Source organism: Geotrypetes seraphini, chromosome 11, assembly GCF_902459505.1.
Source record: "Geotrypetes seraphini chromosome 11, aGeoSer1.1, whole genome shotgun sequence".
Taxonomy (NCBI): Eukaryota; Metazoa; Chordata; class Amphibia; order Gymnophiona; family Dermophiidae; genus Geotrypetes; species Geotrypetes seraphini.
In genome coordinates this window covers 8,460,902-8,480,123 of record NC_047094.1, presented here as the reverse complement: position 1 = coordinate 8,480,123, position 19,222 = coordinate 8,460,902, and the positions used below count along the sequence as shown (strand labels likewise).

The following is a 19,222-nucleotide window of genomic DNA, read 5'->3' as shown; positions in this document are numbered from 1 at the left end:
TTTTACAAGTGTTTGGGGAGTTTAAAGAAAACATCTACTAAACTCCTCCCTCTCTCCCAAAACACTGATGTAATAGGAATTTGTACCGACTTGCTATGGGAAGCAGGGCACAGTCACCCGTTCACATCACATACCAGCACCGAGAGGTCGTCCAACTGAAAGATGTCATCAGGGACTCCAGAATTCTTCAGGCTGTTGGCTCGAGCTACAATTGCCTTAAAAGGGGAAACCAGATTAAATATATCAGCACAATGCACTCAGGTCTGTAGGCAAAGACCTGTCCCTCAAATCTATTACTCAGGCCAGGCAGCGAAGAGAGTGCTAGGTATGATGTTAATAATAAGAACCTGATAAAAGATCACTGCAATTCTGTGGCAGGTTTGTGCTTGACAGGCCCTGGGATTTGGTTATATGTACACCCTTACATTCAGACTGAGCTTTTCTTTTACTTACAGACCCTATGGACTGCTCACTCGCTCTCACTCTGAACAACAAGTCATCAGCTTTCCAACTAGTCACCTAAGGAAGTTTCTGTACTGTTTAAAGATTGTCATGAAAAGCTTTGCTGTGCTTCCTGTTCCTATTCACTTTCCTTCTCTTGCTCCCTCCCTGAGTGGTACTTACCCTGAGGCAGGGAAGGCTGGAGAGCTCCCCATGTAATGTGGTCAGGTTGTTGTGGCTGACAGACAGATGTTCCTGTTTGGAGAGGATCAGTTACAGATGATTAGAAACAGCAAAAAAGGAGATATCAAAGTGTTTCTGGTACATGGGCTGATGGCTTGTGACTCGAGAACATCCTCAAGTTCCCTAAGGATGCTGGGACTGTACAGCAGAGGTGCCCATACTTTTTGGGCTTGCGAGCTACTTTTAATAATGACCAAGTCAAAATGATCTACCAACAATAAAATTAAAAACAAAACAAAACACAAAGCACACTGTACGCAGAGAAAATGTTAATTATCATTCCTATTCCGGGGTTTTTTCAAAGAAGTCAAGGCAGATGACTCTATGCACTGTCACCTCAGTAACAACCATACAAAAAGACAAATATAACCCCCCTCCCTTTTTACTAAACCACGATAGCAGTTTTTAGCGCAGGGAGCTGCTCTGAATGTCCCGTGCTGCTCTCGACGCTCATAGGCTCCCTGCGCTAAAAACTACAGTTTAGTAAAAGAGGGCTATAGTGCAAAATATAGACAGCAGATATAAATTCTTAAAATGGACACATTTTGATCACTAAATTTAAAATAAAATCATTTTGGTTGCATTTTCTTCTTTTGACTGTGCATCCAATCTTTCTTCCCTTCTTTCAGCCTGTATGTTTCCTCTCCTCCAGACCTCATTCCCTCCCCCAACTTCTTCCTCTCTCCCTGCCTCCCTTTCTTTTTTTTCTCTCTTCATGCCCCCTTTCTTTCTTTCTGTTTCCCTTCCTTCCTTCTGTCTCCCTGCCTGCCCCCTTTCTTTCTTTCTCCCTGCCCTCCCCCAAGCCACTGCTGCCATTGGGGAACAGGTCCCCCAAGCCGCCACCACCACTGGGGAACAGGCCCCAAAGCCACCGCCGCCGCAAGCTCTCCCTGCTTCCCTGCATCGGGCCGACCAGAATTCCTCTCCCCGACATCAATTCTGCCATCGGAGAGGAAGTTCCGGGACAGCCAGGCAGTGATTGGCTGGCCCGGAACTTCCTCTCCGACGGCAGAATTGATGTCGGGGAGAGAAATGCTGGTCGGTCTGGTAGACTGTGAAGACAATGTGAGTCTATCACGGAGCCCGGGATGGGCTCTGCGATCGACTCACATTCGCGTACTTTTTCAATGGCAACATTCCCTATGTGTGGGCGAGCATTGTCGTGAAGAATGAGTGGCCCAGCCAAGAGCAACTGAGGTTGAGTTTTATGCATTTTTTTGCAAAAAAATCACGATAATACACAGCTGTGACACTTCTTCCACATGGAACTTTATCTGTGATGATGACGCCTTCATGATCATAAGCAAAAATCATCATTTGTTTGACTTTTGATTGAGCTCATTGAAAATTTTGGGGTCGTATGGAAAAAATACGCAAATACGGCTGGGAGGTGTTATATCCTGCTCCCTACACTCCAGACATGAGTCCAGACTTTGACCTTTTTCCAAAGTTGAAACAACTTATGCGTGGACATCGTTTTTGCATCACTGGAAGAGCTTTCTTCTGCCGTTACCCGAGCCATTTGGCAACTGAACAAAAAACAGTGTATTGGATGGAATAATGAAGCTTCCCGGACGTTGGGACTCAGTCATTGCAAAGAAATACTTAAAAAATAAAAATATGTAAATTAAAAAAAAAATAAAAAAAAAATAATGTGCATTATTTATGAAATAACCCTCATAGAACACAAGCGCAGACTTGAAAGCAGGTAAGGACCATTAGGTCCATCTCATTTGCCCTTTTGCTCTTTCACAGACTGCTCCTCTCTTAAGCTCCACAATCTGTGGTTCTGCAGTTGGGACCATCTCAGATCCCGGGGCTTTTTCTACTCTGTGCAGGCCAGTGAAAAGCAATTCAAAATGGTTGTCCAAGTACCTATTTTGCACCCAGATTTAAATACAAATAAATCATAACGTGGGGATAAAAATGTGCGATACTGATGTCTACCATTCGTGAGCATGACTTTGGCGTGATCATATTGGATGACAGACTGCAGAACACTGCCAACAAGGTCGTGGCCAGAGCCAGTGCGCTGCCAGCAAATATAGCGAAATGTGTAAATAGTTGATTCAAACAGGCTGTTGGTGACTATTGTGCTGGATACCACAGCTCCAAAAAGATATATCTGTATCTATATCTAGATAGATCGATCTTCTACTACTGCTATTGATCATTTCTACAGCATTGCAAAGACATAAGCAGCGCTGTACATTTAACATTCATTTGACGGTCCCTCACCTGTACAGGCAGGACATCTCAGTGTTGGGGTGTTTCTAGCAGAAGGAATGATACAGTGGGTAAAAGGTAACTGCCGGTGAGAGAATTAAAAGTTGAAAATGTCAGCATAGCTATTGCTAGCATTCAACATTTTCAGTTGGCATAACTAATGTCAGCAAAGGCCTATGGGAAATTATATCAATCTGACTGGCAAGTGAATGCAGATAGACCCTGAGTGAAGGCAGACGGTTTCACATAACCCTAAAAGATGGTTTCAAATAGCCCTGATTAAATCAGGATTATCTAAAAGGTGTTAATGTCTGATTAAGAGGGTGCTTAGGACAATGGGTCCAGGTGCACAGATAACTAAAGTTAATCAGAAACTATTGTCAGAGACATACTGGAAATCACATATGACTTCAGCCTATTCTTCTCCTGTCTAGCATGTTTAAGTTCTGTTAAAGCTCAATAGATTCTGGTTTTTAGAATAAGTTTCCAAACTATAAAAGCCCCCTCGCAGCATCCCCCCTCTCTCTTGGCTCTTGGTACTCTGGTCCTCTCTTGTTTCTCTTAAGCTCTCTCTTTCTCTGTCTATCCTTCTCTTTATCTATGGAACCCGAAACTTAGACCATCACCCCATCCCCCTTTCTCTCTCTCTCTCTCTCTCTGGCTCTCCTTAGAACTTCAGACTCTCTGTCTCTTTGCCTCTGAACTCTGTAAGGCAGGGAAACTGCTTTGCTCTCTAATTAATTGTAATGCTTAATTGTAATGCTTATAAATATTGCTTTTCTGTAAGCCTATTTTTATAATATATTCTTTATGCAATCACCTCTGGCTGTGTTTCTTATTGGATTCTATTCCTGGTGAATCTTCTGTGAGGGAACTGAACCTAGGACCTGGCGTTTGTAAGGGCGCCTCTCAAGTGACCCCACCAACCATATATTGTGGGGGCCACTAACAATCCTTACAGAAAACAGCTTCAAAAAGTGGGCTTTTAGCTTGGATTTGAATACTGCTAGAAACGGAGCCTGTACCAGGCACAAGGAGCAGTAAGAAAGAATGGACAGAATCTGGAGTTGACAGTGGAGAAGGGTACAGATAAGAGGGACTTACCCGACAAACGGAGCTTATGGGGGGAAGCATAGGGGGAGTAAGTAAGAAGAGATATTACTTGTAAGTCAGTCAGAGGGGTTTGAACTGTATTCGCAAGTGGATGAGAAGCCAATGAAGTGACTAAAAAGAAAGATCCAGAGAGAGGGTAGCAAACTGTTGCTGTCTGCAAAGTTCCCATGAAATTAGACTTAAGGACCTAAATACATACACTCTGGTGCAGTGGTTCTCAAACCTGTCCTGGGAACTCTTAGCCAGACAGGTTTTCAGGCTATCTGAAATGAATATTCATGAACTAGAGCTGCATATGCTGCCTGCTTGGCATGCAAACTGTGGAATGAGCTCCCCTGGGATCTACACTGTCAATCTTCTTTTACAATATATAAAAAAAAATGAAAACATGGTAGGGGGAAGCTTGTCTAGGGGGTACAGTTAGAGGTATTGGGGTGTATGATAACTATAAAACCTGGTTTGTGTATTGCTGCTATGGATATTCTGATAAAGTGTTAATGGAATAAAAAGCACATTGTTCTTCAAGAAAGCATTTAGCTCCCAATGATTATTTTGCAGAGGTTTGGATGGAGGGAAAGGGGGAATTAGACTATTTGTTTGTTTGGTTTTTTGTAACATACATCAAGCTTTTTTTGGTAAAGTGTGCCACAAAAAGCAAAGCTTTGTTTTTCTTGTCCCACAAAGTCCAGCTCAGTGGCAGCGCCATATAGAGGGGCAATTAATGGTTCCCAACCCAGGTCTTCTATTTACTCGGCTAGACAAGACTATGAACGATGCAGAGGCTGTACTCACAGCCACCAAGATCACGTGGAGGAAGGTGGTCAGTCATTGAACTACGGTGGACTTAGAGCCCATGATATAGACTCTAGGAAGAGTCCTAGCTTTACAACCTTCACCAAGGACTTGCTACAGTGACTGGAATAAATGTTAAACTGGGAGGGAATATAAAGTAAGGAAGAAATTCAGGGGGGGAGGGTTATAAGTGAAGGGCCAAGATGCTCGATTCCAGACCTGGTTCTTACTCAGTAGGAAATACAAACAGCAATTTTAAATAATTTCTATTTCTTCTTTTCTCAACTTCTCTTAATATGACTTTTTAAACCCCCAACCCTAATGTTTTTTCCTCTTTCATATTTTCTATTTCTTCTCCTCTGAGAAACGCAATATGTAACTTTAACCTACTTTATCCCTTCCCATTGTTTCGCAAGTTTGTCAGTATTGTCTGTCCGAAGTTTTTATGTACCTCTTTTAAAACTATGTATAGTATTTCTTTTTAATTGTTGCTCGCTTAGTACAAAATAGGCGATTTATCAAAATCAATAAAACTTGAAACTTGAAATGGTGTGGGGGGGAGGGAGGAAAACAACAAAAAAACACACACAGCGTTAAACCCAGTCAAACTGCAAAAACAAATACATTAGATCCTTAGATTTCCATCTTCCACGCAGTATCCTCTCATACATCACCGATGCACTGAGACTAGAACCTGCATGCTATTCTGCTAACAGAAATACGACTATCTGTGTCCCCAAATCTGTGCCATCCATCAAAGCATCGCTCATTCTGCCACTCGCTCTTCTTACCAGTTTCTGGAGCGCAGCTAGTTCTTCTGGCAGATAGCAAAGCCCCGTCCTGTTCAGCTTCAGCCATCGCAGGCTGGTCATAGACTTGAGTTGTTCAGGGAAATAACCACCCTAGGAGGAGGAGGCAAGAAAGCGAAAGATGGGAGAGAGTTAATGAGATCACAGCGAGTGTAAAGCTGAAGTCTTTCCTTTACCACATTATACACTTCTCCGAGGGACTATTTTCAAGCTGTGTGTGTCTGCAGTCGGCAACCTGAGTAAGTGGGAACATGTGTCAGAATACTACATTAAATTATACTGGTTGAAATTAGATTTCCAGATACTTTATAAGTTGCTGGTTATGGTATACTTATGTGTACATGGGCTAGCACCAAGATATTTGGTTGATAATATTCTGTCATATGTTCCCCCTCCAAAACTCCGTTCTGTGGAAAATGGTAATTTGTTTGTCCCGCCTGTTAAACTCTTGCGTTTGCAGGTGTCGAGGGCAAGTATGTTTTCTTGTAGAGGCCTGCAGACATGGAATGAGATTCCTTTATACATCCAGGAGAAGGGAAATTTGGACAATTACCGAAAAAGTATTTGTTTTGTAAGATGAAATATGGGAACTGAAGTTTTATGATAATTGTAAGCGCTGGCCACTGATAGGTTTTGTTTGTTTGATCGCTGGAATAGTCTTCCACTTCATGTTTTGAGGCCAGCAGCATGCCTGATTTTAAGGCCAAATGGGATAGACACGTGGGATCTATTCACAGAGAAAGGTAGGGGAGGGTCATTGAGGTGGGCAGACTAGATGGGCCGTGGCCCTTATCTGCCGTCTATTTCTATGTTTCTATGATTTGTTCATATTGTACATTATGTGATAATATTATGCAAGTACTTTCTGGAACCCGCTTTGTATAAAGCGGGATAAGCGCCAATAAACTATAAACCTCCAACCAGGAAACAGACAGATGGGGGGAGATGAATTAATGAGTTCTGTTACTTCAGTTGTTAAGGCTGCACTTCCAGAACTGGACAGCAATTCACTTCGAAGGACTTTTCAGCGCCAACATCTATCACAGAACTTTAAGGCCACAAGAACTGGAGACACAGCGTGGGCAAATATCCTGTACTTCTCCTTCCTCCCCCCAGTATTTGGTGGGGGCAGGGCTGATCCTGATTCCTGAAGCTGGGGGATCCCTGGGCAGAAGGGGGGTTGTGGGCTGCCTGTTGTCTTCCCTCTTAGGTACCACCTGCGGCAGTCCACATCTCCCTTCTGCCCAAGGATCGCCCGGCTGCAGGAACAGCCCTGCTCTTGATGAATACTAAGTTCAGTGTGGGGGGCAGGGAAGATGATATTAGCCTGTGCTGCCCCCAAAAATGCCAGCTGCCCGATATTCTTCTGGCGGCACTGAAATAACAATGCCAAAACTTCTTGTACCCTTTTATTTACCACTTCATCTCTGTCCACGGCAGCGAAGAACGCGAATAGAATGCTAGCATGATAAAGAAGGGAATCACGAGTAGATCGGAGAAAGTCATAATGCCGCTTTATAGAGCGATGGTCAGACCACACTTGGAATACTGCGTCCAGCATTGGTCTCCATACCTAAAGAAGGACATAAAACTGCTGGAGAGGGTACAGAGACGAGCAACAAAGCTGGTGAAAGGTATGGAGAACCTGGATTACGAGGAAAGACTTAAGAGACTGGGGTTGTTCTCCCTTGAGAAAAGGAGACTACGAGAGGATATGATCGAGACTTTCAAAATACTGAAAGGAATCGACAAAATAGAGCAGGAAAAAACGTTATTTACAATGTCCAATGTGGCACGGACAAGAGGACATGGGCTGAAGCTAAGGGGGGACAAGTTCAAGACAAATATCAGGAAGTTCTGCTTCACGCAACAAGTGGTGGACACCTGGAATGCTCTCCCAGAAGAGGTAATTGCGGAATCCACCATTCTAGGATTTAAGGGTAAGTTAGATGTACATCTCCTTATGAATGAACATAAGAACATAAGAACATAAGAACTGCCTTCTCCGGATCAGACCTTCGGTCCATCAAGTCCGGCGATCCGCACACGCGGAGGCCCTGCCAGGTGTACACCTGGCGTAATTTATATTCCACCATATCCTTATATGCCTCTCTTAAGGAAGTGACATGGGTAGGGGTAGGCTAGATGCACTTCTCTTTACGAGAAGCTTGGAGCGATATGGGGACCAAAACTATGCCAGGGTACACCTGGCGGGGCCTCCGCGTGTGCAGATCGCCGGACTTGATGGACCTGTTCCGGAGATGGCGCTTCTTATGCTCTTAAATTAAGAGACTAAGGAGATCATCCTCTACATGTTACTTAAAAGTGAGGCACCGGGATGATGGGCACCAAGTGCAAATTCTATACATTAGCAATTATCCACATTAACTGCTGTTGTAGGACTAGTGTAAGTCTGCGGTTATGTGCCCGACTTTAAAAGGATGCATTTATGCTAGCTCAGCGGTTGGTGTTGTAAATGATACCATCTTACTGATAGCATTCTATAACCTGCAGTTAAATGCTAGACATGACCCTGAACCACCCATGCCCTTCCCAGTTCACGCACCCCTGCAGCTAGCATAAGTGCACCCCACGCTCAATATGTGAAACATAAGAATAGCCTTACTGGGTCAGACCAATGGCTCATCTAGTCCAGTAGCCCGTCTTCACGGTGGCCAATCAAGGTCAATAGTACCTGGCAACATTCCATGCTACCGATTCAGGGCAAGTAGTGGCTTCCCCCTTGTCTGTTTCAAAATTGGACTATAGACTTTTCCTCCAGGAAATTTTCTTAAAACCAGCTACGTTAACTGCTCTTACTACATCCTCTGGCAACGCATTCCAGAGCTTAACTAGTCTATGAGTAAAAAAATATTTCCCTCCTATTGGTTTTAAAAGTATTTCCCTGTAACTTCATCGAGTGTCCCCTAGTCTTTGTAATTTTTGACGGAGTGAAAAATCGATCCACTTGTACCCGTTCTACTACACTCAGGATTTGGTAGACTTCGATCATATCTCCCCTCAGCCGTCTCTTTTCCAAGATGACGAGCCCTAACTGTTTTAGTCCTTACTCATATGAGAGGAGTTCCATCCTCTTTACCATCTTGGTTGTTCTTCTTTGAACCTTTTCCAGTGCCACTATATATTTCTTGAGATAAGGAGACCAGAATTGAGTGCAATACTCCAAATGAGGTCGTACCATGGAGCGATCCAGTGGCATTATAACATTCTTAGTCTTGTTAACCATCCCCTTTTAAATAATTCCAGACTCATACTGTTTGCTTTTTTGGCCACCCCGCACATTGGGTGGAAGGTTTCATCACATTGTCTACAATAATACCCAGATCCTTTTCTTGAGCACTAACCCCCAAGGTGGAACCTAGCATCCGGTAACTGTAATTCAGGTTATTCTTCCCAATGTGTATCACTTTGCATTTGTCCACATTAAATTTCATCTGCCACTTGGACGCCCAGTCTTCCAATTTCCTAAGGTCCGCCTGCAATTTTTCATAATCCGCAATAACAAACTGTTAATGATTTTAACAGGAGTTGCCATCCAACATATAACACATAACTGGAAAGACTATAGAGGATTGAATTATTGTTTCTGGTGGAGTTCGGTTTGTCAGGTGTATGAAATGGAAAAAACATTGGCAATCAAGAGAGGTTATTATAAGAAATTTAAAGAGGTGTGGAGACCATTAATTGAGTATTATAATAAATAAATAATTATATTTATCCCCATTAAATATATGTAGGGGGGAGGAGGGATGGGTGGGTTTTATGACATTATGAGGGGTAATATATGGAAAGGGAGGGAGGGGAGATAGTTTATGGTATAAAATGAATGTAGAGTTTCAAGTGAAGAATGTATAGTATGACTTGAATTATTGTACACTTGTTTGCATAATGTAAAAACGAATAAAGATATTTAAAAAAAAAAAAAATAATAACTTTGAACAGTTTAGTGTCATCTGCAAATTTAATCACCTCACTCGTCATTCCAATGTCCAGATCATTTATAAATAATAGCACCGGTCCCAGTACAGACCCCCCGTGGCACTCCACTGTTTACTCTCCTCCATTGAGAAAAATGACCATTTAATCCTACCCTCTGTTTTCTATCCGATAACCAATTCCTAATCCACAACTGAACTTTGCCACCACACGTAAGCAAATTAATGCCAATTGGAGGCAATTACTAGTAATAGCCAATTAGTATCTAATTTAACAATTAGGTTATATGCATTACTGGCACTATTCTATAACTTTGTGTGCTGAGCATCAAATTGTACATGCATACTTATAAAATCGGGGGATAGAAACATTGTAACATGATGGCAGATAAAGGCCAAATGGCCCATCCTGTCTGCCCATCTGCAGTAACCATTATTTCTTCCTCTCTCTAAGAGATCCCACATGCCAATCCCAGGCTTTCTTGAATTCAGACCCAACCTCTGTCTCCTCCACCACCTCTTCTGGGAGACTTCAAACTTTCGAAAACTAAAAGAACGAGAGGGAATTCGGAAAAATTAATAGGGGACAGATTCAGAACCAATGCTAGGAAGTTCTTTTTCACCCAAAGGGTGGTGGACATCTGGAACGCGGTTCCAGAGGGTATGATAGGACAGAGTATGGTATTGGGGTTCAAGAAGGGATTGGATGATTTCCTGAAGGAAAAGGGGATAGAAGGGTATAGATAGAGGATTACTATACAGGTCTAGAAACAGGACCGAAGTGTGAAATAATAAAATTTGCGGACACCAAACTATTTAATGGAGCTCGGACGAAGGAGGAATGAGAAGAATTGCAAAGGGACTTGGACAAACTAGGGGAATGGGCTGAGAGATGGCAGATGAAGTTCAATGTTGAGAAGTGTAAAGTATTGCATGTGGGAAACAGAAACCCGAGGCACAATTATACGATGGGAGGGATGTTATTGACTGAGAGTACCCAGGAAAGGGACTTGGGGGTAATGGTGGACATGACAATGAAGCAGACAGCACAGTGTGCAGCGGCTGCTAAGAGAGCGAATAGAATGCTAGGTATAATCAAGAAGGGTATTACAACCAGAACGAAAGAAGTTATCCTGCCGCTGTACCAGGCAATGGTGCGTCCGCATCTTGAGTACTGCGTCCAGTATTGGTCGCCGTACCTTAAGAAGGATATGGCGTTACTCGAGAGAGTTCAGAGGAGAGCGACACGACTGATTAAGGGGATGGAAAACCTTTCATACGCTGAGAGATTGGAGAACCTGGGTCTCTTTTCCCTGGAGAAGAGAAGACTTAGAGGGGATATGATAGAGACTTACAAGATCATGAAAGGCATAGAGAGAGTAGAGAGGGACAGATTCTTCAAACTTTCAGAAAATAAAAAAACAAGAGGGCATTCGGAAAAGTTGAAAGGGGACAGATTCAAAACGAATGCTAGGAAGTTCTTCTTTACCCAACGTGTGGTCGACACCTGGAATGCGCTTCCAGAGGACGTTATAGGGCAGAGAACAGTTTCGGGGTTTAAGAAAGGATTGGACAATTTCCTGCTGGAAAAGGGGATAGAAGGGTATAGATAGAGGTTTACTACACAGGTCCTGGACCTGTTGGGCCGCCGCGTGAGCGGACTGCTGGGCGCGATGGACCTCAGGTCTGACCCAGCAGAGGCATTGCTTATGTTCTTATGAGACTGTTGCACGCATCTACCACCCTTTCTGTAAAAAAGTATTTCCTTAGATCACTCCTGAGCCTATCTACTTAGAGACCTGGTTTCAATATTCAGGCCCTGAGCCACAAAAGACTGGAATCAGCCATCACACACTAACAACTACCGCACAAGCGAGATTTGGGGTACACTCGTACTGGGTTCCAAGGGGAGCTGTGATCGCCGACTGAGAAGCAGCACTATAATGGCTGCATTATAAATAACACTTTTTATTCCGCAAATCCTTCCAGTTCTATGCGGATAACAAAATAAGAAAGACTGCACAAACAAGTGAGCTACAAAATCATAACCAACATATCAATCAGCTATCATTACTACCCAAGACATTTTTTAAACAAATTAAGTCTTCAGTAACTTTCTAAAATGAAAGTACAAAACAGTTTTGAGGTATTCCCTGCGAAACCTTTTCACATCTAGTAATGTGCAGGGTCAGGGAAGATTTTAATTGGATACGAAGCTCAGCAATGACTCAAGCTGGCCTGAAATCTGGCTGTATCGAAAGTCCAGCTCATGGTCTGCATTTTCCCCATGATGTCCACTAGACTTACATCATCAAAGGGATTCAATTAACAACAATCATCAGACAACTATATTCAACCCTCTGAGTCACTGTCTTTGGCAGCCTACGTTATGTACAGTGAAACTGCTGGACTGAGTCACAACGCAGACCTATAGAGTATGGACACCCACAGGTCCACTGGCCACGTTCTCTGTTCCCAGATAATTTAATAGGAGCCCCTTCTTTCTAAACAATGGGACCATTTTTGGAAACAAATGTTCCAATGTTTCTTAAGCTTTCCTACTTCCTCCCACTTCTGGAAAATGCATCACTGCAGCAGTAAGCGACTTGGAATTCCGACACCTCAAACCTTCTACCTGCCTTTGATAAAACCCTTCCCACGTACTGCTCATACCTCATGCTTTTTGTTTAAAAAGTTAAAAAAAAAATCACACTTCCAGCAGCTACCTATAAACTGTACCTGTCATGTATTTACTATTTGGAAAGTTAATGCACTGATCTATAGTAGACAACAAACCTGCCTTAAAAGCAAAAATTACAAAAGTAGTGTATACACACACAGCCTTAAAACTTTCTTACTTGGAAGATAAAATTTAATGCAAAACATGTGTACTCAGGACTGGCTTAAATTAGACCAGTGTCTCACATTGTTTAGCTCCGGCACACTAAACGGAGCAAATGTTTTTCACAGCACATTATAATTGAAATTATAAAATGGTTAAACCAACAAAAAAATTACATTTAAGAGCTATTTTTTAAAAAAAGTTCTTTAAGCTATGTACGGTTAATTGTAACAACGGTGAGACTAAAGTAGACAGAATAAAGTTGCTAATCAATACGATGGATGAGCTTGTTTTGAGTGCAAAATAACTCAAGACAGTTGACAAGAAAACATGCATTTCATCATCCACCATCTACAGTCATTCTCTTTTTAATTTCTGTCAGAGCTGAATATCCAAACTTGCAAAGATAAGAAGTTCCAAATGGCAACAAAGAAAACCAAAAAAACTCTGTGGAGTGACGATGTTCCTAAATGGACATTATTTGAAAGTATCAAAGTTCCAAAGGTACACTGAAATCATCCACATAAGAGCCTTAAAAGACCTAGACCGCTAGGGATACCGGACCCAACACGGTCCACGTTTCGACAAAAAGTCTTCTTCAGGGGTCCTTTCCATTGCAAATGCAAGCAGTGTCTCACTTCCGGCTCACCACACAATTGTTTCCCACGTACTCACCTTTATAGGACCCCCAGGGACCCCTGATGAAGACTTTTTTTGACGAAACGTGGACCGTGTTGGGTCCTGTATCCCTAGCGGACTAGGTCCTTTAAGGCTCTTATGTGGATGATTTACTTTTATGTGGATGGAATTATTTTATGTGGATGATTTTAATGTACCTTTGGAACTTTGATACTTTCAAATAAAGTCCATTTAGGAACATCGTCACTCCAGAGTTTTTTGGGTTTTCTCTTGATTTTCTTCTTTGTGGATATTTTGGGGTCAATTCCTTTTGTTTTTTCCAAACGGTAACAAAGCCTCGATTGCTTTGCTGCTCAAGTTAGGATAACAACTGCATAAAAAATAAAGCCGTTAGTTTTCAAGGACCAATCACGTCAAAGAATGATGCTTGTCTGGGTTGTTGTATCCTTAAGCACACAAACACTCATAACATTGACAGACTCTGGGGTCCGTGATGTACACGTCATCTATTCTAGTGTATACTTATGAAGGGAATTAAAATTCTGGAATCTCTCATGGCGCACTATGAATCTCTTCGGGGCACACAGTTTGAGAGACACTGAATTAGATAAACTAGGCAGTCAGCTATTGCAATGAAAGGAAAACAACAGATCCTGAAAGCCAGACAACTCAAAGAACCATCAAACCCAAACTTATACCCATTGGGGGAGGGGTTTAATTTTCAAATAGCCCATTTCACTAAAATAAAGAACCATTTATCCAACTAAATCACTTCTTCAAATTGTCTAAACTAAACTAAATCTTAAGTTTATATACAGCATTCTCTCCATAAGGATAGAGCTTGGCACCCAGAGAGTGGTAGAAAGCTGGAACGCTCTTCCGGAGGCTGTTATAGGGGAAAACACCCTCCAAGGATTCAAGACAAAGTTAGACAAGTTTCTGCTGAACAAGAACGTGCGCTGGTAGGGCTAGTCTCAGTTAGGGTGCTGGTCTTAGACCAGAGGGCCACCGTGTGAGCGGACTGCTGGGCATGATGGACCACTGGTCTGACTCAGCAGTGGCAATTCTTATGCTCTTAATAAATAAGAATTAGTGGTTATAAAGAGAAAAGCCAGGTTTCCAGATGCTTTCGGAATAACTGGAAGGAGCCCAGATTCCGCAGCAGGGCAGGAAGGTTATTCCAAAGCTCAGTGATTTTGAAGAAAAAAGATTTCCCTAATTTTCCTGCATAGATGACGCCTTTTAACAAGGGGAAAGATAGTTTAAGTTTTTGGGTGGATCTGGTAATGTCAGGTCTTGAAGAATTCCAAGATAGTGGGATTAGGGGAGGAAGAATGCCATGTAGGATCTTGAACATTAGGCAGGCACATTGAAAGTGAACCCTAGAAATCACCGGAAGCCAGTGAAGTTTTGACAGAAGCGGGGAAACATGGTCAAATCTACTTTTTGCGAAGATCAACCTAGCCGCAGTGTTCTGGATCCGCTGAAGTCTTTGAAGCCTTTTCTTGGTTAGATTTAGAGTTACAATAGCCCAGTCTGGAAAGAATGATTGATTGTACAAGGACAGCAAAATGTTGGTGGCGGAAGCAGGATCTCACGTTCCTCAGCATGTGAAGACTAAAAAAACATTTTTTTTTTACCAGAAAGTTGAGATGGTCATTAAAGGAAAGTGTAGAGTCAATAATGATGCCCAAAACTATGGAATTTATACATAGTTGCATATTATAAAGTACAAAAAAAAATAGAAGAAAGAACATTGTTCCTGAGTTATGAGAAAGAATTGTCTAAGGATTTCTATTTTCTAATACTTAGAGAATAATTGGAGGAGTTATAAGAAAGGTTATTTTCATTTTTTTAAAAATATAATAGAAGCCCATTCCCCCACTAGTTTATTTAATTATAACCAATGTAAACATGTAAAATGAGAATTAGCTTCCCAGTTCTTTAATAACTAGTTTTAAAGCAATGGAAATTTGCGGATAGATCCCACATCTGTCCCATCTGGCCTTAAAATCTGGCACACTGCTGGCCTCAATAACCTGAAGTGGAATACCATTCCAGCGATCAACCACCCTTTCGGTGAAGAAGAACTTCCTAGTGTCACCATGCAGTTTCCCGGCCCTGATTTTCCACTGATGCCCCCTTGTTGCCGCAGGACCCTTGAAAAAGAAGATATCCTCTTCCACCTCGATGCAACCTGTGAGGTACTTGAATGTCTCGATCATATCTCCCCTCTCTCTACGCTCCTCGAGTGAGTAGAGCTGCAACTTCCGTAACCGCTCCTCGTATGGGAGCTCCTTGAGTCCCGAGACCATCCTGGTGGCCATTCTCTGGACCGACTTCAGTCTCAGCACGTCCTTGCGGTAATGTGGCCTCCAAAATTGCACACAGTACTCCAGGTGTGGTCTCACCATGGATCTATACAGTGGCATAATGACTTCAGGGATTATACCTGCTACAATTTCTTCATTTACCTAATTTATCTGTTCCATCAGAGATACTTTCTAGGACAGTCATTTGGAATAATTTGTCAGTTCCAATTGACAAATCTCCAAGTAAGTGGCCTAGGCCAGGGGTAGGCAATTCCAGTCCTCCAGAGCCAGAGCCAGGTCAGGTTTTCAGGATCTCCACAATAAATATGCATGAGATAGATTTGCATCTCAAGGAGGCAGTGCATGCAAATCCATCTCATACATATTCATTGTAGATATCCTGAAAACCTGACCTGGCTCCGGCTCTCGAGGACCGGAATTGTCTATCCCTAGGTTATCTGATGCAGGGGTGGGCAACTCCGGTCCTCGAGGGCCATAATCCAGTCAGGTTTTCAGGATTTCCCCAATGAATATGCATGAGATAGATTTGCATCTCAAGGAGGCAGTGCATGCAAATCCATCTCATACATATTCATTGTGGAGATCCTGAAAACCTGACCTGGCTCCGGCTCTCAAGGACCGGAATTGCCTACCCCTAGGTTAGCTGACACAGGGGTGGGCATCTCCGGTCCTCGAGGGCCAGAATCCAGTCTGGTTTTCAGGATTTCCCCAATGAATATGCATGAGATAGATTTGCACCTCAAGGAGGCAGTGCATGCAAATCCATCTCATACATATTCATTGCAGAGATCCTAAAAACCTGACCTGGCTCCGGCTCTCGAGGACCGGAGTTGCCTACCCCTGGCCTAGATGGCAAAAGCGTGACGTGATCTCCCCCTCCCCCTCCTGACGAACCAACCGGCGACTCCCTTCCACTCGCACAGCCTCAACTATCAGGACGCGAGGGGGAGGGAGGCGTCGGGAGGACCCGGCTGTGTCCCCCCCACCCCTCACCTTGAAGTCGTTGCCGCTCAGGTCCACCCCCCGGATGAAGGGCAGCACCCCCGTAGCCGCCATGGCCGCGGCCGGCGAGCGCGAGATGCAGGAAGAGAGGGCGAAGGCGCGGGGCTGCGGCTAAAGATAGACGAGGGGCGGGGCGGGGAGAGGGGGAGGAGGCCCAGGCGCTGCGCTCGCGCCGCCATTAGTCACCCGCTAACCCCTTCCTCGCCGGCACGCAGAGAGAGAAAAACAGCCCCCACCCCTGGCAGTCTCAAGCAAAGAGAACACTCTCCTCTTTAATGAGGGTCTCAAGCAGACAGAGAGAGAACCCTCCGCTTCACTTTTTGAGTTCAATATTTTTTATTGAGTTTTTTAAAAAAATATAAGAAACAGTTCAAGTACAGGGTATCAAAAAATAAAACAAAACATTTAGTATAACAAATATTCAGTTGTATTGTGCAATGTAGAATTGAATCGTTTTAAAAGATCTAAAGTACTAGGACTGTTCATGAAAAGATAATAAAAGAAAAGATAAGAGGAAAGAGAAATTGAAAGAAGAAAGAAAAAGAATAAAATGAGGAAAAAGATGAAGGTAAAGAAAAAGAAGATGAAGAAGAGAGGAGTGTCTATGAAATAGATTGAACATATGAGTCTAGGAATTTCCAGGGTGATTTACATTGTGTCAAACTTTTGGAAAGTCGAATTATATTTTTCTTTTCATAAGCATATGATTCAAATTTATGATACATGCTCAAAGAATTCCACCAAAAGGTATAGTTTAGTAATGAAGAGGACTTCCAATTTTTCAAGATGTGCATAAGGGCAGTCACAAACATTGCATCAATGAGTTTAGGAGGACAGTTAGACTGTGTAAAACAAGGGTGTTGAGATTGGAGAATTATAATGTCAAAGGAAATTTCTTCTGAACAATTGGTAATAGACTTTATGGTGTCCCAAATGCATGTCCAAAAGGAACGAACTTTAGCACAGTGGAAAAGCATGTGATCAAGAGTCCCAGCTTCTTTCATACAATTCCAACATATAGAGTCTTGTTTTAGGTTAGCTTTCCACATCCGAAAGGGTGTCCATACCGCATTCCACATAATGAAGAACATTGATTGTGAGACTCTGGATGATAAAAGAGGTCGGTTTGTCGATGACCAGAAGAGTTCCCAGTCAACATCAGTAAGTGAGGTTGTCAGCATAGATTCCCAATGTTTCATGGAATGAGAGGAAAATGTGAAAGAGTGATCTCTTAGAATACTATAAAAGAGAGATATCGCTTTACCTTTTGATATAGCCAATGTGGACCAGTGATACAAGGTGTGAATGGATGTCATATAATCAAAGCGTATAGACATAGAAGATAACGTCTTAGTAAGAGAAAGCCACTGTGAGTAAGCAGAAGGAGACAATGAGTAAGTAGAGCAAATTGTGACAAAGGGAACAAACGAAGTGAGAGTGGTTATCTGATGGAGAGACCACAAACCAGCCCGCTGCCACCTTTTCCATGAAAGAGATTTACTATTGATTTGGATTTTGGGGTTATTCCAAATGGACAAGAGTGGACTGTCTTTAATTGAAATCTCTGCGATTACGTCTAGTATGTGAAGGGCATGCTGCGTTGCACTCAATAAGGAGTATTTTCTCAAAAGTTTGGGCACTGGCACCGTCAACAAGCATGAAACATGTAATGGTGCACATAAAAACCGTTCCAGGTCAAACCAGGTTGGTGAGTCTTGGGTACTAGGGTTAATAATCCAATAGGCTCCATATTTGGCCAATGATGCGATATAATAAAAATGAAAATCTGGTACATTCAAACCCCCATTAATTTTAGAGGCTTTCAGCTTGTCGAGAGCAATACGAGGTTTTTTGTTGTTCCACACAAAGTCAGATATTTTCTTATTCAACCAATGAAAAAATTTCTTCTTGCATAAGGAGGGAAGCATTGAGAGGGTATAGTTTATCTGAGGAGTAAGGGTCATTTTGATAGAAGCTATTCTGCCCCACCATGAAAGGAAGAGTGGAGACCAACGAGACAGGGTGTTAAGAACTAAACTTTTAATTTTAGATATGTTTAGATCTTGAGTTTGAATCGGATCTTTATGTATTAACACTCCCAAGTATTTTACAGCTCCGTGTGACCACGTGAAGGGAAATTGGGCGAGATCTGAGGGGTAAATAAGATCATTAAGAGGGAAAATTTCTGATTTTTCCCAGTTAACTGAGTATCCAGAAAGCTTGGAGTAATGAGAGACAATATTAACGAGTGAGGGAAGGGAAGCAACAGGATCTCGGATAAAGAGAAGGACATCATCAGCGTATGCTGCTAATTTGATATGACAATAAGTGGTTTCAATTCCTGTTATTGTTGGGCATTGTCGGATAGCAGAGAGGAGAGGTTCCAACGCTAAATTAAATAGCAGCGGCGACAGAGGGCAGCCCTGGCGAGTGCCTCTATGTAGGGAGAATTTGTTGGAGAGAGAATTATTAATTAAAATGCGAGCTGTGGGTTGATGATATAAAGTTTTAATCCAATCTGTATAGAACGGGCCAAAATTGTACCACTTTAAAATTTGGAATAGAAAAGGCCATTCAACTCGGTCAAAGGCCTTTTCGGCATCTATGGCCAAACCGATTACGGGATCTGAGAGTGTTTTAGCATGGGCATTAATATGATGAAAGAGGCGTATATTGTCTCCTATAAACCTTTGTTTAATAAACCCCGTTTGATCTTTGTGAATAAGAGAGGGGATCACTTTGTTGAGTCTCAGTGCAAGAAGTTTTGCCATGATCTTGTAATCTAAATTAAGAAGAGAAATGGGGCGAAAGTTTTTAACCAAGGTA

General features: G+C 42.5%; 1 protein-coding gene across 1 annotated transcript in view; it reads right to left on the bottom strand.

Annotated features, from left to right (window-relative positions):
• The window catches only part of FLII (FLII actin remodeling protein), a 69,626-nt gene extending 53,086 nt beyond the window's left edge, over positions 1 to 16,540 (bottom strand). The window contains exons 1-4 of the mRNA XM_033963658.1: positions 16,388 to 16,540; positions 5,607 to 5,717; positions 625 to 696; positions 135 to 215 (exon numbers count right to left, since the gene is read on the bottom strand). Coding sequence (XP_033819549.1) covers positions 135 to 215; positions 625 to 696; positions 5,607 to 5,717; positions 16,388 to 16,450 — 327 coding nt within the window. The 5' untranslated portion in view covers positions 16,451 to 16,540. The remainder of the gene's footprint in view (positions 1 to 134; positions 216 to 624; positions 697 to 5,606; positions 5,718 to 16,387) is intronic.
• Positions 16,541 to 19,222: the final 2,682 nt, after the last annotated feature.